This window comes from Leptodactylus fuscus, chromosome 10 (genome assembly GCF_031893055.1).
Source record: "Leptodactylus fuscus isolate aLepFus1 chromosome 10, aLepFus1.hap2, whole genome shotgun sequence".
NCBI classification, from domain to species: Eukaryota; Metazoa; Chordata; class Amphibia; order Anura; family Leptodactylidae; genus Leptodactylus; species Leptodactylus fuscus.
In genome coordinates, this window is record NC_134274.1 from 16163730 (window position 1) to 16189043 (window position 25314).

The 25314-nt window shown below is 46.1% G+C and overlaps 1 protein-coding gene across 3 annotated transcripts in view; it reads right to left on the reverse strand.

Moving 5' to 3' along the window:
• ZRANB1 (zinc finger RANBP2-type containing 1) overlaps positions 1–25314 on the reverse strand; it is a 42751-nt gene that overhangs the window by 7525 nt on the left and 9912 nt on the right. For 2 of the 3 annotated variants that reach the window (XM_075257684.1, XM_075257685.1), the window contains exons 2-7: positions 10544–11374; positions 3366–3553; positions 2926–3079; positions 2056–2127; positions 1774–1972; positions 1489–1609 (exon numbers count right to left, since the gene is read on the reverse strand). In XM_075257684.1, coding sequence (XP_075113785.1) covers positions 1489–1609; positions 1774–1972; positions 2056–2127; positions 2926–3079; positions 3366–3553; positions 10544–11333 — 1524 coding nt within the window. In that variant the 5' untranslated portion in view covers positions 11334–11374. The remainder of the gene's footprint in view (positions 1–1488; positions 1610–1773; positions 1973–2055; positions 2128–2925; positions 3080–3365; positions 3554–10543; positions 11375–25314) is intronic. The other variant, XM_075257686.1, reaches the window with a different exon arrangement.

Below are 25314 nucleotides of genomic sequence, written 5' to 3' on the forward strand. Positions count from 1 at the left end.
CAGCGGAATTCGCTTCAAAAACCTCTCCTTTAACATGGTGGTCTATGTAGACCACTAGCTTTTTTTTTCCTCCTAGCGTTTTCCGCCTGAAGAAGCGACATGACCTTTCTTCAGGCGGAAAACGCCTGAAGAATTGCATAGAAGTGAATGGGAGGCAAAAACCGCGCGGTAAAAAACCGCGCGTTTTTTTGCAAAAACACCGCGCGGTTTTCGCCTGCAGTTTCTATAGCACATATAGGGAAAATAAACCCTAGCGAAAACCGCTAGTGAAAACCGCGTCAAAAACCGCGTGGAATGCAAAAAACAGCGTCAAAAAAACTCCGAGGTTTTTTACCTCGCACAAATAAGCTAGGCGGTTTTCACGTGTGAACTGACCCCAAGTCTTCACCCCCATGCTTTACAGTAGGTATGGTGTTTGATGGTGCAACTCAGTATTCTTTTTCCTCCAAACACATAAAGTTGTGTTTCTGCCAAACAGTTCCAGTTTGGTTTCATCAGCCCATAGGACATGCTCCCAATACTCTTCTGGATCATCCAAAAGCTCTCGAGCAAACTTCAGACGGGCCCAGACATGTACTGGCTTAAGCAGTGGGACACGTCTGGCACTGCAGGATCTGAGTCCCTGGCGGTGTAGTGTGTTACTGATGGTAGGCTTTGTTACATTGGTCCCAGCTCTCTGCAGTTCATTCACTAGGTCCCCCCGCCTTGTTCTGGGATTTTTGCTCACCGTTCTTGTGATCATTTTGACCCCACGGGGTGAGATTTTGCATGGAGCCCCAGAGCGAGGGAGATCATCAGTGGTCTGGTATGTCTTCCATTTTCTAATGATTGCTCCCACAGTTGATTTCTTCAATCCAAGCTGGTTGCCTATTGCAGATTCAGTCTTCCCAGCCTGGTGCAGGGCTACAATTTTGTTTCTGGTGTCCTTTGACAGCTCTTTGGTCTTCACCATAGTGGAGTTTGGAGTCTGACTATTTGAGGGTGTGCACAGGTGTCTTTTTTATACTGATAAGTTTAAACAGGTGCCATTACTACAGTTAATGAGTGGAGGAAAGAGGATACTCTTAAAGAAGAAATTACAGGTCTGTGAGAGCCAGAAATCTTGATTGTAGGTGACCAAATACTTATTTGCCACCATAATTTGCACATAAATTCTTACAAAATCAGACAATGTGATTTACTGGATTTGTTTTCTCATTTTGTCTCTCAGTTGAGGTCTACCTATGATGTAAATTACAGACACCTCATCTTTTTAAGTGGTGGAACTTGCATTATTGGTGACTGACAATACTTTTTTGCCCCACGGTATATATTATACAATCTGTATATATGGAACTCCTTACAGTGAATGGACACATCAGGAGTGTGAGCAGAGAGCGGTGCAGACCTCGATAAATTACTAATCATTAATAGGCCTCCATACTCTACAGCAATTACATTAATTGGAAAATGAAAGCTTTCTGACTGCGCTCCTATTCCGCTACTTACCTGGCTTGCTAGTGAGAGAATAAAAGCCCAGTCCTCCTGCCATTGTTCCTCTCTTAGAGAGAAGTGTAGCCCAAAGCTCTGCGAGTACCAAGACTCCCACTCCTTCCAACGGCTGTAAAACCTGCACACAAAGAGCACAAATGGGCTGTGAATCAAAGGGTGACCGAGTGGCGGCTACATCTGCCACGTAATGAACGGTATTGTAATTGCAACTTAAAATTACTAGGACCTTTGCAAAAGCTGAAAGAGAAAGCGGCCAATAGGGGCCACCGAGGGTGGTCTTACCAGTGGGAGCAGTCGTGGAGGCTGTCGTGCAGAGCCTTCCTTAGCACCGAGTCTTTGTCGTAGATACCCCAGGTTGCTTGTAGTACAGAGTCCAGCAGGCAGTCGCCTGCCGTGCGGTTCCAAAGTGCATAAAGTCTACTGTCCAGACGGGTCCCCAGCTCAAGTGACCAATTAATAATAGGAGATTCCTCCTCTAGCTCTGGAATGGAGCGCACACACGTGTTACACGGATCGGTCAGCACGAGGGTAGAGGGAACATCCGCACGACCCGCCGTGACTTACCTTTCTGAACGTCCCGGTCCAGAACTTCATCAAACAGTTTCTCCTGGACAGAGGGAGGCAGATCCTCGATGTCTGCAAACACAGAAGTCAATACTTTAATGGGTTGCAGATTCCTTCTACATTACATACGGTATTACATCAATGCTAAACTAATGTGCCATGAACCCCAATAATAAGAGTCATCCTGCAGATACCTATATACCCGACACCGCTATGCAGAGCCACTACTGACAGCTTGTAAGGCACAGCCACACGTTTCTGATTTGTTGCAAAGAGACTGGCATTCACAAATACGGAAGAGATTTTCATAGTCTCTGGTTTTGTAACAACCCACAAATACGCCGCATGTCCCACCATCTCTGAGAATTACCGCTATCACGAGAATGGACGCAGATAAGACATGCAGGGGACCAGGAGTACATGGTGGATAGAAACTATTATAGACTTTATTCCCGTTGATCTTGGACTAGAGCCTTTTAGAGATTTCTGGTCGTCGGCATCCCCATCCATTCCTGCGCTACTGTCAGTATATCAGATGGTGATGCCGGTCCATTGACCGCCTGTAGCTAAGGGGAGCAGCTAAGTATCCACACCTCCATAACTCAGGAAGGGCGAGTGCTTCCTCAATTACCTAGGCCAGGCTCACTGCGCTAGGCGGGCTCAGGTTTTTAATGCAGTTTGGAAAACCAAGGCAGCCCATTTAAGTGAGAATTTTTCTAATACTGGACACCCACATTAGGAATTCCTTCAAGTATTTCCTCCTAAGATAAGGAAGTTACACCACAAACAGTAAGAGCGTGCTCACACATACTACGCTACAGATTATGGCGGTGCTACAGAACGATGAACCGCAATAGGTCGAGTCCTCACCTGCAGGTAAAGTGAAAGTTACAAGGTCCGTCAGGAAGTAACAAGCAAAGTCGCCCTTCCTCTGGTGCATGGAAGCTGCGATCTCCCTCCTGATCTGCTCCGTCAGTTCGGGACACACCATGGCGGGGATACATTTGGCCGCATGCTGAGACACCTGTATAAAAGTAAATCAGAGTCAGGCAAGAATACGGGACGTTTGTCACCAGCCAGTTCTATAGGAAATTTTCGGATACTGAGGATGACGTCCAGATAGTGTTCTTGCTCCCTATAATAGTGCTCTACAGTCTGAATATTAGGATTATGTTGGGTCCAGGAGATTCACGGGTGAAGAGAAGGCAGGAACGCAGAGAGGAAAGAAAGGGGAGATCACAGACATGATATAACATGGGTGCCGGTACAGGAAGGAACCAGCGCCGATCCAGACTGTAAAAGCTGCTCACTTCTGTTAGAAGTATGGCCAGCATGTCCTGCCTCTGGAAGCGAATAGATAGGTGCACCAGAGTGTAACCCACATCAAAGGCCGACGGACGGTTCAGAAGACGAACTTCATCGGCAGAAAGCTGCCGGGCGATGTCTCCTCCAGACGTCTTGTAAGCCTCCACGGCGGACAGGTCGCCCTCCACGACACCTGAAAGACAGGACACAAGGTTTAGACAACCTGCACAGAAGACGACACATTTATGTCACAGTCTCAACTAAGAGCAAGTCAGGAGAAAACTGGATGTGCTTGTAGGTCTGAACACCACACGCACACAAGTACCCACTGCTAACCCATATCGGTGAGCGATTCCTACCACCAACCATTATTACTACAATGTGTCACACAGACAATAAGTGTCACAATGGAGGGAACTCCTTGAGAGCAAAGTCCACGTAAAGCAATAAACTCATGACGTACTCGCAGGGTGAAACTCGGCGGGAAACCAAGTAAGAGCAAGCGGCCTTATCAGTGAGAAAATCCTTCAGGGCCAATGACCTGAAGAACAACATGAACTTTGCCAACAGGAGCCAAAGGACACAGACGTCCAAATTATAACTGATTTATGGTAACTAGTCCCAGGATCAGGGTCATGATGGACTCAGAGGCCTTTGAGGATCCTCCAAGCACACCGGCCTCCGTATAACATTGTACTAGTAGTAGTGTCTGACGTTGTGGAGAGTTGGGCAAGTGGGAGCCCTCCCAGATAACGACAACTTACACCCCTTCCATGTCATTCACCAGGTTATGTTAGCAGTCACGGTCCTGTGATACAGATTGGTTGGATCACCAGGATCTACTGACTACAAAGACCTACAAGACCTTCTGTAGGAGATCGAGTAAAGCTGATAGAGAAGACGCTTATTGTACAGCAGAGATTTCTGCCACCTCCTCATATACTTTGTGTATTCGGCAACATTTCCAAGACCTCTGGATGTAAACAAGGAGGATTTTCCACTGAATAAACTCTGGCCAGTACGCAGCAGAGATACAGCACAGGCAAGACAAGAAGGGAAGTCTTCTGTTACAATGTATCAGCGCTGAATAGATCAGGGTGACGTCCTGGTGTTCTGTTCACGCACCATGCACTTACAAGCGGAGTCTGACGGACCCCACTGGCGATACTTTTAAAACAGAGACCCCCGTGCAGGACTTAATTCTCCACTGACTCTCAGGCCTTATATACCGTATGCAAGGACAACATGTTCATTCACTGTAACATTAGAGATGCTTTAAGGAACAAGTATCCTGAACACTTGTAGGACTTCTCATTATGACAAGTAAGCCCACGGTAAACAAAGCGCAGATCCGCCACAGACCTGCTCACAGAACAAGCCGCCAAAATTGTCTGGCTGTCAGCGGCGCCTCAATTCAGCTTTAAACCTGTACAAAGACTGGAAATGGTCACCAAACACTCAGCAACGACAGATCGGCAGCAGCTTCACAAACCTGTCAGGACACTGTGCAGGAGAGCGTGGGCGGCATCTGGTTAGAGAAGACCGCTCAGGTCTGCAGGCACGTGCCGGATAATACACCGCTTACTAAGCCAAACTCATGTCAGCAAGAGATATCTGTGCCGTTACCGATATCCCTCTACTGTCAGAAGGACATTCCCGACAGTCTAGATGGGCTGCGAGGAACGACCCCCTGACAGTACTCATCCATATCTCTGTACTGTCAGGGGGGGGCGCTCCTTACCACCCAGCTGTGAAGAAAACCTTACCGACCCCCAGCTATGGACGAGTACTGTCAGGAACACCCTTCTGAAAGTGGCCTGAGATTGCTGCCATTATAACAGCGAGGATATCTCCAGCCCTGGGGCACTGTCGGCCGTCTAGCGGGATATAAAACCACATGTGCACAAGTAAATAAGAGGTCCGCTTTAAAAGTCAAACTATACCCTACTGTACACCATCAACCCCACATACTCCCGCTACACCCCTCTGTACCCCAAACTGCTACACACACCTACTGTACACCAAACTGCTGCATACACAATACTGTACACCAACCTCATATGCACCTACTACACACCACCAATACTCCCGCTACACCCCACTGTACACCAAACTGCTGCAAATACAACTAATACACCCTACTGTACACCAACCTCACATATTCCTGCTATATCCTAATGCAGTGCTGCCCTATACGTCACTCGCAAAGGAAAGATGGGACCATCACGTGACTTTTTTTTAAAAAAAAAATATATATATATATATATATATATATATATATATATATATATATATATATATTTTTTTTTTTTATAACCAGCGCAGAAGAGCTGGTGCTGGTTCAGACTTCGTTTCAGCATAGGCAGCGTCATCACGCCGCCTACACTAATACGCAGACATCTGCCAGGAGAAAAGGATGCTGCGGCAGCAGCAGTGGGATCAGCATCGAGGTCGGTAAGTATGTGAACTTTAGGTTTGTTTGTATTATAATAGGCCACTACCTGCTGGGAATACTCCTATTTACCAACCTCCCCAGACCTGATCACTGCCACCACTGCTTCCCCTTATACTATAGGCCACAGCAGCCAGTAGTGAATGGGCCCAAGCAGGGCAGCGATCCCACTACCCCTATTATATTCAGGGGTCTTTTCAGACCCTGAGTATAATAAATCGGAGCCCCAGGGGAGGTGAGGGAACATAATAAACAATGTTACTTACCTCTCCAGGATCCAATGTCAATCTGACAATGCTGCGGCCCAGGCCCGGTCCACAAGAAGTGAGTAGTAGATCTTTTGACTTGGTCATTTTATAAGTAGCTCGCATGCGGAAAAAGTGTGAGCACCCCTGTCCTAATGTATGCAAACCCCACATAAATCTATTACACCCAACTGTATACCACCAACCTCATACAACTGCTACACCCTACTGTACCCCACCAAACTGCTGCACCCTACTGTACACCAACCTCACATACTCCTGCTTTACCCTACTGTACACCACCAAACCACTGCAAGAACCCTTACTACACCCTACTGTATATGAGGAGTTAAAGGGGTGTTCCAGTACCTCGTACTGCACAGTGAGGCTTAGTATTACTTATTTTAGGCCTCTAGGACTTTAAATATTGTTGAGATTTCCTTTTGGATGGGTTATCAATATCTAACCCGTGCGGGTACAAATCCAGAGACCCCTCCAACTATTAGTTGTTTCAGAGACCACAGCAACCAGGTGAGTACGACAGCCACTTTGTGTAGGGGTGTGTGCTTGGTATTTCAGCTCAGCCCCATTCACTTGAATGGGATTAAGCTGCAACTAAGCCATGGGACACTAACTTGATATCGCTGGCCTGTGAAAAGGAGAGAGTCGAGGCTTTGAGCAGCTGATCCGTGGGGGTCTGGGGTGTCAGACTGTACAGATCAGATCTACTCAAACTATCCTAAGACAGGTCATCAACATTTAACTTCAGAAAAACCCCTTTAACTGCAGAAGCCAGTACAGAAAAACATAACCCCCGCACAGCCATGTAGTCTACAACACAGCCAGGGGCGAGCAAAGAGTCGTCTGTACTGAAGGAGGAGAGGCCGCTACCTGCAGCACATCCACGTGTTTACCCACATAGGGAACGCTCATGTCTGGCTGCTCATTTATAGCCATACACGACTGCAGGTAGCCATCCTGAAGAGCTCTTGGGCCTAAGACACGTTGCAGAAAAGCAGCTCTTTTTTGTTGCAGATTTTGCTGCATTTTTGGAGCCAAACCCAAGAGTGGCTTCAAAAGGGATTGGACACATGTAGAAAGTTCTTATGCAAAGTCCACCAGCAGTCATGAGTATGGAGGCATTAACACAAAAAAAAAACCCTCAAGTGCTCCATGTGAATGGGGCAAGGTTGCACATTTGTTTGGCTAATACTCCATTCAATGAGTTTGGAACAGTGAAGCCCCAAAGAATTGAGTGGACTGGTGGCCAAGCATGTGCATGACCAGCTCTACTCACATGGGGCACCTTGGGGCCAAAGCTCTTTAAATCATTGGGGGTCCCAATGATCTGATCTGATCTGTTCTGCAGATATCAAGCCCAATTATTACTAGAAAGGTATCGGAAGTAAAGCTTGTAGTCGATGGCTCTCATCTCCGCCTCATTCTCATAAGAGAGGAGAGTGGACAAAGGCAATTCTAATAAATGTAGGAGACAGCCCACACGAGATGAGCGGCTCCAGCGATACCATACACAGGCCCCGCCGTGACTCATCCACACTATTTATAGGATCCGCCACTCCACAGCGCACATCTGTCTCCTCCTGCCCCCCTCGTAACACGTTTAGGTAATAGACAGTAAACATCAGGAGACATCCAGGACTGAGGGTTATTAACTCTGCAGAGACACGGCCGGCTATGTAGGCTGCTCACTCGTATTCAGGCCCTTATAGTATACATCCAGTGTGTGGACCCAATAACCAGCAGTGCTGGAGACCTGGAGAAGCCCTTTAACTCTTTAATAACTAGGCAGGTTTGTGTTTCAAAGGAGTACTGTACTTCATTGTATTTAGAGGACACTGCCCAGAGTCACACGGATGCTGTAAGTAGTAGATATAAAGGGATATTCTAGGACTTTAAGAGGCTCAAGTGGGGAAATAGAACTTGTTAAGATACAATCACAGCACAGCATAGGGCATAGCAGGGGGCGCCAGAAATCTTGTTCCCCTGTTGATGTTCTGAGTCACATAACCAACCCTGCTCTACTCTATGTAAAAGCAACACGAGTAGAGCAGCCTCAGGCCGACAGTCCCGATTTTTACAACCCAGACTGTCAGCCTGCACACTGATCCTTGTAATACACGGACATACGCGTGTGCCGACACAAATGACGTGGTCAGTGGGCTGTCCTGGAAAAACCTGACTAGCACACTGACCGAGCCCATGGCTGTGTGCAAGTGGCCTTACACTGATGACCTACCCTTAGGACAGACGCTCATGTGCACCTGTAGGGGCTGCTAGGTATAGGACCAATCACCTATAGAGTCATATATCCAGAACTAGCACAGCTCCATACACTGCAGCAGCCACAGAAGGAGCTTCATGTTCAGTCCCAGTCACTTTACTACTTATCCTACGGACAGGTCATCAATACTGAAGTCCCAAAACATCCCTTTAAGTACATCTTTGTCTCTCTGCATTGCGGTGCTCACCATGACGTAGCCATAAGAGACCTTGTGTTATGCAGGAGAAGCTTCCACCCCGCCTGGGGGGACAGATACATTACCATGTAACTGAATTTAAATCTTTTTTGGTTTTTTTGGGATTTTTTTGTTTTTTTAATCTATATATGTACACACTTTGCATTAAATTAATTCTTACAGTTACCATGATCATGGAGAGACCGAAAACAGCTTTTAATTCAATGTAGGCACAAAAAAAAAATGTCTATTATGCTAAGTAACCGTTTCTGTAATTTATTGCAGATTTTTTATAGTTATTTGTATTCTTTTTTAAGCCCATTAAGGGATTACTGTATTACATGTTTATTATACACTTAGACTGTAGCTCAGGGAGGGCGGGCGGTTTCTCATTAAAGAGACACAGCGGTAAATGAATTTCTCTCAGATAATGCTCTATGGGGGAAAAACCTATGAAAATGAGTTCCTACAAGCTTTTTAGCTTATGTAAACCAAGGTGCAAACACTTAATGTATCATAAGGCTCCTGTAGTCTAATACGCCATCCTATAACCCGCTACGTATTCATGCTTAGCGCTGACCTAACAGGCTTGTGTCACAGGCGCTTACCAGCCCTCAATTGTGTCGCCAGGACACTCAGTGGATGGGGGGGGGGGGGGTTTCCCCTTTGATCATTCAGCAGTCAAAGGGTTAAAGAGGACCTTTCACACCCCCTGCCAATATTATATACCGCTAGAAAGTTGTCACATGGAGATATTGGTGCCGTTTAGAGATGAGCGAGTACTGTTCGGATCAGCCGATCCGAACAGCACGCTCCATAGAAATGAATGGAAGCACCTGGTACTTCCGCTTTGACGGCGGCAGGCCGCTTAACCCCCCACATCCCAGCTACGTCCATTCATTTCTATAAGAGCGTGCTGTTCGGATCAGCTGATCCAAGCAGTACTCGCTCATCTCTAGTGCTGTTAGATTCACCACTGCTCTCTCTCCACAGTCAGAAGGGTTTGTCTTAAAGGGGCTCTATCATTGTGAAAAGTCATTTTTAACTAAACATATACTTGCATAGCCTTTAGAAGGGCTATTCCACACCTACCTTTTGTATGTTAATTGCCTCAGTAGTTTTTGAATGAGCCTGTTTTTATTCATATGCTAATTGGCCTCCAGCGTGCACCCAGAAGTCTCAGCGAGCACCCTCTGCTATGTATACTGCACAGGCTGCTGACTCCTCTCACACACAGCGCTCGCTGAGACTTCTGATGCACGCTGGAGGCTGTGTGCTGTGTGCGAGAGGAGTCAGCAGCCTGTGCAGTATACATAGCAGAGGGTGCTCGCTGAGACTTCTGGGTGCACGCTGGAGGCCAATTAGCATATGAATAAAAACAGGCTCATTCAAAAACTACTGAGGCGATTAGCCTTTCTAAAGGCTATGCAAGTATAGGTTTAGTTAAAAATGACTTTTCCAAATGATAGAGCCCCTTTAAAGCATAGCGTCATCGCTGGGCTGGAAGGACCCCCCCCCCCCCCCCCCATCCCATACTCTTCCACAGCCTTGTACTGTCAAGGGGGGGGGGGCCTTCCTCAGAGCCCAGCAATAGCACCAAGCTGTAAGGCCCACCCTTGTGACAATGGAGAGATATTGGTACTGAAACTAACGGCACCGATATCTTTCGCACTAGGGTTCATACCAGCAAAGCTAAGTGCGCAGAATTCAGTGTCTCGTTGCCTTTCTAGCAGTGTATACCACCACTAATATCAGAGAACGTGATAGGTTCACTTCAAGCAGCTGGGATCACACACTTTTGGGAGAGGGGGGGGGGGGGGGGGGGACCTACAGACCACTCCTGCTACAGCATCATGTGTGTACAACCCTGTGGAATAAGGCTTCTCTTACACTGTTACATGTACAGACAGGTGTACAAATGACAGTGTGCACCATATAGCACGTAACTTACTATAATACACCAGCCCACCCTCCCCCACCCCTAACTCCCTTTTCACGACATCACTTACCCACACATGCATTCAAGAACAACCAGTCAGTCTTCCTCATTCGGTTCTTAATCTGCTTCAACTTCTTGAGGTCGAGTTCTAGCTCGTCTTTGCTGCCCACCGCCCCGGCTAGTTCAATCCTTTGGAAATCCATCTCCGAATCCCGTTTGGACATAGGCGGGGAGCGGCGTTGGCTATTGCCGCTGCTGCAGCCGCTTCTCCAGCGAGCTCGGTCTTGCTCATTAATAATAGAGGAGGCCTCATCCGTATCCGCCAGCTCTATGGAGTCTATGTTGTTGGGAGCGGGGTGGTCGCACACCACACATTTTTTGGCCTTGGCACCGTTCTCGTACGTACAAGCGGAACAAGTCCAGTGCTGACCTTTAATGTTCAGTTTATTGCGGTCGTTATATTCCTCACACGGGTCGACGGGGCTGGGAACGGAACGTAAACCTGATCCGGAGGATTGTGGAGATTCTGTTGGGCTACGTGTCCTACGTTGGGACAAACACTGCGTGCATCGGATGGCTCGGGGCCAGTTCAGGTAGGTACACATGTGGCAAGACCACTTACTGTTTTCCATACTAAATGAGGTTTTTACACGTGGTCTGGCACTGGAGTCGGGGCAGATCAATGGACTTCCCCCGCTTCTTTCTATAGTCCCCACGTTAGGGGCACTGCTTTTAAAGGGTTCTTCTGTGATGATAGCACCGCTAGGTCTCTGGGCGCGGCACATTGTGCACTTGATAGCAGACGGCCAGTTCTCGTAAGTACAATATTCGCAAGCCCACTTTATGCCATGCTCCGTCATTGTGACACTACCGGGGTTGGACAATTGTGTCTGTCAGGAAGCTGGAAAGAGAAATGCAAGGTTTATTAGAAAGGGGGAATAAAAGGTAAATCAATAGCATTAAAGGGAACATAGGAAACCCATTGACAGGACTGGACCCATGCCTCAGAGTTCTTCCCTATATTTCCCTTTCACACTCAAAAAAACTCAAAAAATTTGCAAAAAAAAAAAAAAATGCGTGTCCGTGAGCGGATTACTGGCAGGCATGATGTAAGGAGTCCATCACCTGGACCCTGCACAGATCTGCTGACCCCGACACTACCAGTGGATAGGGCCGCAGCTCTGCTCCTGTCCTTTCCGCTCTCGGTCCACCAGATCAGATACCGATGACCCATCTGGACGGTTTTCTAAGACACTTTACATCTCAATCTCAAACAGTGTGAAGACATGAGAACCAAGAACGTTCAAAGCCAACTCCGAATTCCTGACAGAACCAGTTTAACTTTATTTAGAAGCGTTTCCCACAACTATTCCCAACAATAGACTAAATAACGTGTCTATAAAGCAGCGGAGCCCAAACATGACAGGAATCATCCGAGCGCTGCCAGCACCACAAGGAACAAAGTCCAAGTCCTGCATTACAGACACTACACACTGGCATGTGGCAGATCTTCTCATCCAACTAGGGCATCGGGCAGGGGCGCTACATACAGGAACACTCGGCTTTTTTATGACCTCTGCCATCTATGTCTTACACTCCGCTTTCAGTATGGAGCTTTGCCAGTAAAAGGGGTTGGCCAGATTTCAGGATTCTATGGCCTTCCCGTAGAATAAACCAAAAATATCTGATCTACCCCCACAATGATCACCTGTACAGGGCCACCTATAGTCAATATACGGGGATGGACGCAGACAGCGCTAGTCTCTGTATAGTGGCTGCTTGTCAGTACTGCACTTCAGCTCTCATACAGGGCAAAGAGCCAAAGTGGCCTACTACATTTGATCAGTGCAGGGGTTAGTGGTCAGAACCTAGACAAACCCTAAAGCAGATAGGTCAGTGGGGAGAGGCGTCTGCTGCAGGCAGTGTCACAGCACAGTGAGGACATGGCAGAGCTTCTAAGGCTGGCCTCACATCTGCGCCAGAGTCTCAGTCGACTCTGAGGACTTATCTTTGCCGGCTCCAGCATAAAGATGACGGCAGACCCCTTTATAGTTAAGGGGTCCATAGGTAACTGCTGTTTTAGAGGTCTGGCTCCGTCATTTGGGTTACTCGCAGGACCCCAACCATGAAGACCTGTTTGCAGATATGAACCTAGTCTCAGTGGTATCTAGGGATTGGAGAAGAAAAAGTAGGAATTATAAGGGGTTATATCATTTATGTGCATTATCTTTTAGTATTGCTTCATTGATGTGTGACTCAGGATCCCTTCAACATAAGTTTGTTTTTAGATAGACTGGAAATTGCTCCCTGGTCACATCTAGTCACAGACACTCTTCCCGTCAGCAATGTCCTCCGGTGACTACTCCTACACCCCGTCCGTACCATTATACTAATCCGGAGCAAAGGATTCTGTGCCGTGGAAAAAAACTCAGAGCTCAAGGTTTATTTTTGTCCAGAAATAAGCCGAGACTGACAGGCCAAAAATAGTCCTGTACTATGTCACGGTGTACTTGTGCGGTGATCCAGATCCTACCGTAAACAGCGCGAATCAGAGTAGCAGTGATAAAACCACCTGAAAGTATCAGATTAATGGGAAGTCCTTCCAAAGAGAAGACGGAGCTGTGGGAATGAGAAGTGACTGCTGACAGACCGTACGGCAAGCTCACACGCTATACATTAGCTGACATATTAAAGCTGGTTTCCTGGTGCCAAAACAAAAACCCTGAATTCCTGCTGCATCCTGGGCTTTCCTGCCGGGCTCATAGATTTCACATTGTTTCACAGTGTGTTTTTATTACATGAATATACCCTGGGTTATATGGCAGAATATTTCCAAGGTGTTCCTGTATACCTAGTAACACTCCCTTCTTCTATTACTTCCTGTTATACTAAATATATCTGATGCAAATGGTACTCTATAAGGATAATCTAGAGCAGACCTGGGCAATGTCCGGCCCCCGGGCCACATCCGGCCCTCTGACTGCTTCTATCCGGCCCGCATAACTAGTGGAAGATTTTTCAAGGACCTGTGATGATATCATCACAGCCTATCATCAGGATAGGCTATGACTCGTTAGTGGGCGGAGCCACACAGGAAAGTGTGCTCTCTGCAAGCAACGGAGGCTGCTGGATGATAAAGAAGAGAGACAGCATGTGTGAGCAAGAGGGGGGGACTAGGGGCAGATGTAGGGGGGCAGTTAAACTGAATGCACATGGAGGGGGGCATTAAACTGGGGCAGATGGAGGAGGATATTAAACCATGGGGGGTAGCTGGAGGGGGACATGTCTGCCTCTAGTTGCCCCCAGTTTAATGTCCCCTCTAGTTTCTACTAGTTTATACTGGGGCACCAGGAGAGGGACTTAATACTGCGGGACATTTGTAGGGAAACATTATAATGTGGGGGTGTATAATGTTAGGGTGACTGTAGGAGGAGTTTTCTTTGTGGGGCACATGGAAAAATGATTGAGAATGGGCGGAGTCAGCAGAGAAGTGGGTGGAGCTAACTTTGCAGCAGCACACATGGCCCTCTAGAACAGTTACAATTTCTCATGTGGCCCCATGGGAAAATTAATTGCCCACCCCTGATCTAGAGCAATGACAGGGACACAGAGTCCTCAAGCAACTCACCGGCAGAGGGTGAACCTAACACTGCAGAGGAAAGCAAGCAGAGATCTTGGAAACAAATATATTTTTAATCGTCGATACAGAAGGAAATTAGAAGATTGTATAATTCTTATGTAACAATATATTTTATACAAGGATAAAGCAGTTATCTGCAGAAGACTGACCACTCATTTAACATCCATCATGAATATGATTATATATTAGATAATCTCTGCCCAGGATCCTTAGAGCATGCATCACCTGTAAGGATCTGACATTGCAGGCCACCCTCTCTATAAGAGGACACTGTACCCCTCACGCCCATGAACACTCACATAAAACAATGATAAAAGTGACCCAACATAGTCGCACTCCCAAGTTTCCAGTAAATAGCTGACGCATCGGACTGCAGAGTGTAACTAACGTTTATGGGCAGTCGCCGCGTATCGGATCATTTCTGTGACCACATACACAATGAATGTATTAGAAGAGACTGTGGCAAGAGATTGTTAGGTTGTAAAGAGGCCTAAGAAGGAAGGGCGGACGCTTGCAGACAAACCAGACTCCTATAAAGCTCCTGCAGCTCAGGTTTCATTGTTTGGGAATAGAAGCAGGGCACGAATTCCAGAGGACGGCTATACAGCAAGTCACGTGTACGCAGAGCCATCCATAGTAAATGAACATAGGCGGCTCAGAATAAGGTGAAGTGTTATGTAAGGGGGGGTAACAAATGCTATATTTAGTAACTGGTATATACAGCTCATACATTAAAGGGATATTGCACCAGGACAGACCTTAGAGAGACCCCCTCCTATGTGCTAGAATAGGGTGGCAATCTGTAAATCTAGTCACACACAGAATGACTACCAAAACAACTAATGTGTACAGTCGTCTTGTAAGAAGACTCTCCCCTGATGGCAGATATTGGGGTGACAGCGATCAGGTTGTGCCATATCAAAAAGATGGGCTGCTGTCAGTGACTGGTAGAGACGTCCTCTCCTCTTTCCATTCAGAACCTTTAGGGAGATAGTCGGGTGGACTCCATACACAGTAGATGGTTGGCAGATCAGACATAGGTCTAACGTGTATGGGCTGCTTCAGAGCATCTCCCATCAATCACATCCATGAAGGGACATTCAGCCAATCGCCCAGAAAACCTATAAAACCCCTGCTAATCAGGAGTTAGCCCTAGAGCGACCACTGTAGGGGAACCAGAGTATTACATGGCTTCCATTCAGATGTAATACAAGGAGCAGCATTCTATTCTTACACCCATACACAACATATAAAACAATCTGGCACTTCCCAATCATTCTGACAGAATACAAGACACGGGGGTTTATACCTGCATGTGGATAAGGCACTGGTCTAAGAATCATCCTGCATAAGAGTCTTCTGAACCTAGAAATTAGAAATCTTTGCAAGTTTTCTTCGGGAAGGAACTACAATCTGCTTCTTGCCCCTACATCCTGGCTGCCAGACCACCTCGGATGATGGAGCAGCGATTTTAATCACAGATATATAAATAGAGACAGGAAATCAGCAGGAACGCTCTCCTCGCACAATGTGTTAAAAGGGAAACCAATGTTTTAGGAGCAGCAACGTAAACAATGAATTGTAGCACTCGGCTTGTTACTTGTAGCGGTATTATGTAACATGAAGAGTACTACTGGTGCCACAGGGGTTAACTACGTTACCTCCCAACACTCGGGTCCAGACATCAAAACATGACCGAGGCGGCCATCGGCATGTAGTCAGTATGTGTTCTCTGCGCTTTTGTTTCTTCTGTTTTCTGCTCCACCCTAGGAGGACGCTGGGATTTGGTTTCCACTAGTGGGGGGGAAAGGCTGGTGTGGGGGGCTAGGAGTGGATATAAAGCATACGAGATAGATACATACCAATAGGAAATAAGCAATAACTATACATATATATCTGACTCGTCTAGATGTAGCTATACCAGGCCAAGACTAGTATCCCTGGGACATAAGCTGACCAGACATGTATAGCATCTATACTGTGGCCACACAACACTTAGTCTGACTTGCACTTCCACCAGCAGCATTAAAGGGATTGTACGGGATTAGAAAAACATAAAAAGCAGCAAAGTATTAGCGCAACAAGGGCTCAAGGATTAGAACTACATAAAATGCTGCTGACAGCCTGTGACAACCCATAAAATCATAGAGGGGGAACAAAAAAAACCAAAACCCACACACACGAGAAACGTATACCAAAGACCGTCAGACACCATGACACAATGCGGCAACGACTGCACTCTTTGTAAGGAGATAAAGGGGACGTCTTCTCCTAGCTGCTGCCCTTTGCCAAATTTCTAATCCTATAAAAGAACCACCATCACTCGGGTTGTGTAAAGCGGACCCTACAGACTGCTGTCCCTGGATCCTCAAGCTGGCCAAGTTCTGTCCAATCCAAATAAACATACCGACTCCTGTACACAGAGAATACTAGAAGACACTGGGCACAATAATAGAAGATGTAACATGACAAGTCCAAGAAGACAGAATACTAAGCACTAAATAGAGAGGCAGCAAGAAATAGCCGCCCCCTGGTCTCCTCCAAGCATCCGGCTCCGACACGCCAGGACCAAATTAAAATCTGCCTCTGCCCAATGTGTCGACCCATAGCAAGGACTAGTTTATAGGAATAGTTCAGTAAACCGGATAGCTAAGTCAATATACATAATAGGTCATAGGTGCACAACGCCAACATCCCTGGTGCATATTAATACATATCATGCGCGGCCAAGCCATGAATCATTTACATAGCATTACTAATAATAGCAAACACCACAAAGCCCGACAGACGTGTGTGATACAAGGACACGCCAAGGGACGCCTGTCAGGAACCAAGTGTGGATTTCTATCAACGTCCTGCTCAACCCGCTCACAGTGACTCTGACCGTGAAGGCTGTCAATCATTCCTAGTGAGTGGGGTGAGCAGGACTCCTATTGTTTCTCCTAGGAGTCCTGTCACAATAGGCCCTGCTTTTTAGTCAGAAATCCTGTTCCAAACCCTATATATCACAGAGCCCAGCTTCTCTCCTCTATCCTATAACCCGATATATCACAGAGCTCAGCTTCTCTCCTCTATCCTATAACCCTATATATCACAGAGCCCAGCTTCTCTCCTCTATCCTATAACCCTATATATCACAGAGCTCAGCTTCTCTCCTCTATCCTATAACCCGATATATCACAGAGCTCAGCTTCTCTCCTCTATCCTATAACCCTATATATCACAGAGCTCAGCTTCTCTCCTCTATCCTATAACCCTATATATCACAGAGCTCAGCTTCTCTCCTCTATCCTATAACCCTATATATCACAGAGCTCAGCTTCTCTCCTCTATCCTATAACCCTATATATCACAGAGCTCAGCTTCTCTCCTCTATCCTATAACCCTATATATCACAGAGCTCAGCTTCTCTCCTCTATCCTATAACCCTATATATCACAGAGCTCAGCTTCTCTCCTCTATCCTATAACCCTATATATCACAGAGCTCAGCTTCTCTCCTCTATCCTATAACCCTATATATCACAGAGCTCAGCTTCTCTCCTCTATCCTATAACCCTATATATCACAGAGCTCAGCTTCTCTCCTCTATCCTATAACCCTATATATCACAGAGCTCAGCTTCTCTCCTCTATCCTATAACCCTATATATCACACAGCTCAGCTTCTCTCCTCTATCCTATAACCCTATATATCACAGAGCTCAGCTTCTCTCCTCTATCCTATAACCCTATATATCACAGAGCTCAGCTTCTCTCCTCTATCCTATAACCCTATATATCACAGAGCTCAGCTTCTCTCCTCTATCCTATAACCCTATATATCACAGAGCTCAGCTTCTCTCCTCTATCCTATAACCCTATATATCACAGAGCTCAGCTTCTCTCCTCTATCCTATAACCCTATATATCACAGAGCTCAGCTTCTCTCCTCTATCCTATAACCCTATATATCACAGAGCTCAGCTTCTCTCCTCTATCCTATAACCCTATATATCACAGAGCTCAGCTTCTCTCCTCTATCCTATAACCCTATATATCACAGAGCTCAGCTTCTCTCCTCTATCCTATAACCCTATATATCACACAGCTCAGCTTCTCTCCTCTATCCTATAACCCTATATATCACAGAGCTCAGCTTCTCTCCTGTATTATATAACCCTATATATCACAGAGCTCAGCTTCTCTCCTCTATCCTATAACCCTATATATCACACAGCTCAGCTTCTCTCCTGTATTATATAACCCTATATATCACAGAGCTCAGCTTCTCTCCTGTATTATATAACCCTATATATCACTGAGCTCAGCTTCTCTCCTCTATCCTATAACCCTATATATCACACAGCTCAGCTTCTCTCCTCTATCATATAACCCTATATATCACACAGCTCAGCTTCTCTCCTGTATTATATAACCCTATATATCTCAGAGCTCAGCTTCTCTATCATATAACCCTAGTGAGTCTCCCGCCCGGCCTGTATGTAAACCTTTGGACTGCAACCACTAAAACCTGCCAGAGCCGGTATCCTAACAGAGACGGGAGTGCAGGCGCCTTTCTCCTTAGGTTTGCTCTTAAGTAGTGTTTGGCACTTCTCCACCGAGCGCCTAGGGATCTGGTTTTCTTTTAAGGGCAAACATCTATGTTTTATGCATCCACGGAGTGACGGCTTCCAGCCCCAGAAAAGTGTCTCGGAGCGGTTTTTTAGCTCCCAGATGTGCGATTACTGAACGACATCAGTCATAGAGTGTTGCTATAGTAACACGTGATGACATCATGATGTAACTGGAAGGCATGACAATTTAGGGAACACATACTAGGTCAACTCTATCATTAGAACAATACCCTTGGGACTCAGTGCCAGCTGGCTTTCACAATAAAGTCATGACGGGAGTTTATGGCCGAAGAGGAAGAGCGGTGGCGAAGGCTTCAGGAGCGAAAACCGGGATAATGGCTCATCGGACCAATAGAAGAGAACGTGGCACTGCTCCGAAAAAAAACGAAACTGGGTGTCCGTGTGATCACAAAAATGAAATTTATGGGGGTTTTCCAGGATTGAGGGAATAAAAAAAAAAAAAAAAAAAATATAACTATATGATCACATTATAGGTGGCCAACAAAGTGCGACCTTCAAGTATCGTAATCTGACATGTTCTATCTAAAGTCCTGAAGGTGAGCGCCTGTGACATGGCTACTGTATGGTCACAGGTTGGATAATATATATATTTTCCACTCATCACTCCTACGCAGTCTCTTCATGCAGCAGTAATACGTGGGATCCCATTCACAGAACTCCCCGCTTCGCTGTCGTACAATCATTCCCATACTCTCAGAATATGTACAAGTCTCAGCCATGCGTTGTAAGTGGAGCGACACTGATGTGGACGGATAGACGGAGAGATCACCGGCCCGGCTCATCTGTCATTATTACCCCCGGCTCATCACATGTTCCTAGATGAAATGATTGAAGAAAGCCTCTTACCCCTGCAGCGGTGCAGAAGGTCCGCAGAGCTTAGGGCTCTGATGTTTAGCATTACATCAATGTCACCGTAGTCCTAGTCTAACAAATGGAGAGCTGAAAATGCATTTTCCCTGAAAGAGCCATGTACATGGGGGTTGTCACAATGTCAGGGGCGAATCTCTGTGCGCAGAGTATTCACGGCTTCCATCGCAGCTATACACTCCTGACATGCCCACAATATATACCACTGTACTGGCTCATTGCACATAAACCTCCATTATGAACACTAGACAGTTTTTGTGGTAGCCCTCAGCATAAGAAAGCACTACATACAAACCAATGGAAAAAGACGCCCCCTTCTGGCTTTTGAATGACGCCCTATAGATACAAATAGCATACTCCAGGAGTCCGACAGTATATATGGTGGGAGTATTGCATGCTCAAAACTGTGGAGAGAACTACGTAGGGCACGTAGTGAAACATGGACTATAGTTTCAGCCACTCCAGCAATGCTGCAGGGCCGGGTCTTGACATGGAAGGTCTTCAGACACTGGCGTGGGAAATGTCAGTCTTAATAAATTTCCATTATATTACAAAATAGTCATCTATTTCGCTAGCGGAAAAAAGCAGCAAGCTGCTCTTTCTTCAGGCGGATTCCGCAGCTCATTGAGCCATAGTGTCCACCTTGCGTCAGTAACCTACGGAGTCGGCCCATTCATTTGAGTGAAAAACCACAACTGTTGGAAGCCGCGGCAGGTGGATTTTGGCCCGAGAGTGACGCGGCTCTGTGCCCAAAACCACCCTTCCACTCGCGGTGTGAAGAAAGGCCTAACATAGGACACGGCCGTGTACACAGAGCCTTAAATCGGCCTTACTTAGCTTTCAGATCTTGCTACAAAAATAATGGATTCCATGTTGTCCTACTAGGTTACCGGTCTTCTATGGAGTCAATCCTGAGACTCTCTGTATACCAACATCAAGACTGGATACCCACATAGGGTGAGAGCTTTTAAGTGAATTCTGGAGGAAAAAAAAACAAAAAAAAACCAATCTCACACACATACAGCAAAAAAATACAACTCCATTACAGCTCTGTATGTCTTTCTGTAACAGATCCGAGTTCCTGCCCTGCTGGGTCGTCCTGAATGTTTATCAAAAGCAAACTTTACAGCATGTTAAATCCTATTACACAACTTCCTTATTTGCCATGTTAGGAAAAGGTTCCTGCCAAAGAGCTGATATTACGAATAAATCCGTCCAGTAATGTCACACAATAATGCATCAGACTAGGCTGAAGCCAAATATAGCCGCCCATTAAATCTTCTATCCAAGATAATACGCTTTGTGTTACACTCCATGTAACGGAGAAGGACTGGAGGGAAGATGTGGAAGTCCCCGAGCAGAGATTTCACCATCATAACCCATAGACATAGGTTTAAGTCACATTTTCATCAGGTCATTACCTCTAATGGATGTGTGCCCGCTCTCTAAGGGCGGTAGTATACCAAAAGTCAAGGGAACGAGGGCAGCAATGTACAGGAGTGAAAAGGATCTGAAGACAAACATGAAGTCTTCTTTCTATTATACCTGTATATACCTGTGCAGACACACAACGCATAGAGATTCCATATATAACCTAGTGTGCACCGGTCAGCAGATTCCTTACCATACATAACTTGCATCATACACTACACACCCCTGTCATACCCAGACTCTATCCCCAGTCAGTGTATAGCACAGCCCTGGCCAGTAACCCAGGATCAAGCGTCGAATAGATCAGTTTACTACCATCAAGAAAACCCCTGACCATAAGCACTAAGTTTGGGCAAAACACTGAAATTCCCCATTAAGCGCAAATCCCCAGAATATCTGCAAAAGTAAGAGCATGATCAAATAGAGCATCAAAGATCTCCAATAAACTCAATCAGATTCAAATGAATGAGGCTAAGGTGCAATACCAAGCACGGCCACTAAACCACGTACAGCGCTGCGGAGGCGGCTGTGGGGCATCTCTCAACACAAGGCTCTCTCCAAGCAGCTGATCTGTGAGGTGTCTCCTGCATCAGTCTCCTACTGATCAGATAGTGGTCACTAAGGATAGGTCAATATTTGACACCCTTTACCGTATCCACATGGGGGTTTCATGGTGGACGCAAACAGAAATATGACAACCTAACGCCAGTTCATATCAGCAATAGGAGTGTACTTCTAGACTGTCCAAAGATGATACCAACCGTACCTAAGGGACACCATTGACTAGAATGCGACTGAATTAGTCGCGTGACTTGTCGTCCAACAACTTTAGACAGATTTGTACGCAGATGTGAGCCCAGTCCTGTCTCTAGGAGAGTTGCAAGTCTCTGGACCGGACTTCGATGCCATTTCCAACAGCTAATCCATGGTATAAAGGTCAACAGTAAATCCCCTCTTACAGTAACACAGGACAGATACCATAGCGGACAGTAAACTGGGACATGGCGTCAGCTCAGTCTTATCACCTGCACAGGAAAACCAAGGAGTAACTCACAAAGCGTCGAGGAAACGCTCCGACTTCTGCCGTGTGACCCAACACGACACTTTACCTTCTGATATTAAAGCCCGCTTTATCCTACGTCCCAGGGAACAAACATTTCTGTGAACTCTCGCCTGACGTCTTCAAACAGACATTTTGATACTAGAACATGTGTTGTGACAGAAACAGCTCGGTGACATCTTCTAGCGGTACAGAGATACCGCACACCGCTGCAGGAGTCCTGCCATCCAAGGCTGGTGAGCTGCGGCGGCTGTGCCCGGCCTGTCATCTGCGGCACAGCTGGCATCAAGGAGATCAGCTCCAGTCACCTCTACGCAGCTTAGGAGAGTCCATGGATTGTTAACCCATAAAACAATACAGAATGACAAATGAGCCGGAGAAAAATAGAAGACGACGCTACAGCTGCAAGGCCAAAGCGATGATAACACAATATAGCAAATCTAGTCTGACTTCTTCCTCTGCCCTCTCTATACATTGCTGATCCCTCTGCGGCCATATTAAATCAGGGGATTAGTAACCCTTTGGTGTCCAAGGCTTTCAATGCCTAAATCCTCACACATTTCAACATTTCATCTACAATTCTACAGGAAACTTTTTTCCTTAATCAAAGGTTTACATAGAGAGGGGAAAAAGCTCAAGGCCCCACATAGCAAGTGCAGGAAAAATAACGCAGAGAAAGTCTGCAAAGGTTTCCTCCTCTGCAGACTTTCTGCTTCCATTATACCTATAGGAAGACCGCCGGCTTGTCTGTAGGCGTCATTGACATGCTGAGATTTCCAAAACCAGGAACTTTTTTGGAAATGGCAGCGTGTATTTTTCTGCAAGGTGACGATGGGGTTTGCTAGAATCCCATCCACCTTGCAGTGATTAAAATGTTGTGATTTTTTCCCCCCCATGTGATGTTTACGCCACATGGGGCCCAGGTCTGAAAAAGGGTTTCCAGGGCTTCTCTACCAAGGACCTCAAATAGGTCATTAATATTAGAGCTGGTGGATTCCTGACATCACTGATCTGCTGAATGGAACAGGCCATGTCAGTACAGGATATGGCACAGCGCCATCCACTGCACAGTCAATGGAAAGGCAGTCTCATTCTGGGCAACTGTGGTCAAAGAAGAAACTGATCAGACACAAACACTGACTTTAAAAGGGATGTCCAAGATTTTTATGGTTATCTTTAGGTCTTAAATATCTGTAAGGGGAGGGAGAACAGACAGACACCCCCTGCACGATCAGCTACTCAGGACTGCTTCCAACACCTGTATCATACAAGGCATGGAGGTAAATGGCTCTGTGCCCTACATACTGGTCAGGTGGTGCAGCAATGGAACCCCACCATTACACAGGGAACATCTACTTCCATCCCTTAGCAATGTGCGGGCCAATAAAATATCTAGTCAGTCTGGAAAGTACGGCTGGAACGTGGACAGGGTCTCACCGGCGGTATATTTTATCCAAACAAATTGATTGAAGTCAACAGAGGAAACTGAGGACCTGGAAGAGGCAAGTAAAGTAGATTTATTTATTGCTCCTCATTTGCAGCACAAAAAAAAGACAACCTCTACTCAGTGGGCAAATTTGCTCAGCAAATCCCTGCAAGAGTATGTACAGTATACAGAGATTGCAGAATAGGACAACCCACTAGACTCCTAAGAAAGAACAGAGATGGAGATAAACAACAACGTTATATTGAATCTTTACTAACAGAGTCGCATATCAATCTGCTCTATAACATGATATCTGCAGATCAGCTATATTTTACTGGTAACCGGTTCCCTTAAAGCAGCAAATTGCCACACGTGGGGCTTGGCTATTAAACCAGTGGACACAGAGTAACCCAGTAGAGTAGTGAGAAGACACCAGCACTTTCCCCATGTCCAGTCCTGTCATTATCAGTGAGAGTCCTATCCAATGTCAAGCAGCCCTGTGAAACCCATCCAGTTACCTAGGATGAAAAATATTGACCCGTGATTAATACTCCTATGTCTACCTCCTATCTGGAAGTAATGCAGAACAGGGGATAAAGTGGCATATCCTTAATAATTAAAGCTCAGTAAGGGGCATGGAGAAAAATGCGGCTCCGAGCGGTGAAACCTAAGCCGGCAGAGACAAGTCATTCCAAGATCAAGTTCATTTCTTAGAATTCCTACACTGGCGACGGACAGCTCTCCGCAGTTGTCACCTGGCGGTCACATGCTCGGGGATACAATCCTAATCCTAACTTCTCAAAGTCATTTAAAGTGCGGTTTCTCATCAAGTGTCTTAAGAAAGAGGGGGGAAAATAAATAAAATAAATCAAAGCCTCTCATCCTCTATTGGACGGCCGAGTATAAGCCCTGCAGCCGCCACAAGCAGGATAAAGGATTTCCTCTATGACGCTACACCAGAAGATTAATGCGTCAGTCATCTATGCTTTGTGGTCGCTCCTAATCGGACAAATGACCATAAAACACGACAACATCTTCCAACGCACAAACTCCTTCACATGAAATTATGTCATTTCTCCAATCCCTTCCCTCAATATTTTTATGTAAGGCATACAGATCCGAGCACATGAAATGTATTCACACTCCGCACAAGATGTGCATATGGCAAGTCTGTGCTAATAAAATAATAGCAATAGTATAAGAAAAGGCAACAAAGTCATAATAAGATGCAGAAGGCAAAGCGTAGCTTCTACAACACAATAAGTGGCCACAAACTGGACAGGCCGTGTTTCAAGGAACGCTTCATCGCAAGACAAAAGACGACTGTTACAAGACATCACGTAGGATGGGTACAAGTTTCCCATACTAAGGCTGCCAAGTTTCTACCCACACAGTGAGCTACATCCATATAACAAGCATCGGCTTCACACCCAAGAGACCTGCACGCCTCAACATCAGTGCAGACTAGATACCTAATAGTGTATACAGGATGACGCCTCGCCCCAGGCTCTTATCATAGGGGAGCCTTGCTTGGTATTGGTGTGTACTTCAAGTTTTCATAGACCAGGCCACAAAAATAAACAAACCAAATACAGTTGTGTTGGGATAAAGAGTATATGACAACTTACTGAGAGTGGGAGTTTAATGTCTGACCCCCATACCTATCCTCTAAATGAGAGGATTGCACCACAGGGATTTCAATGCAAGACTGAAATGCTGGAAGCTTTAGGGCCCCCGACACACGGCTTAAGCGCACCGCTCATTTAGACACGTGTCCAAGCG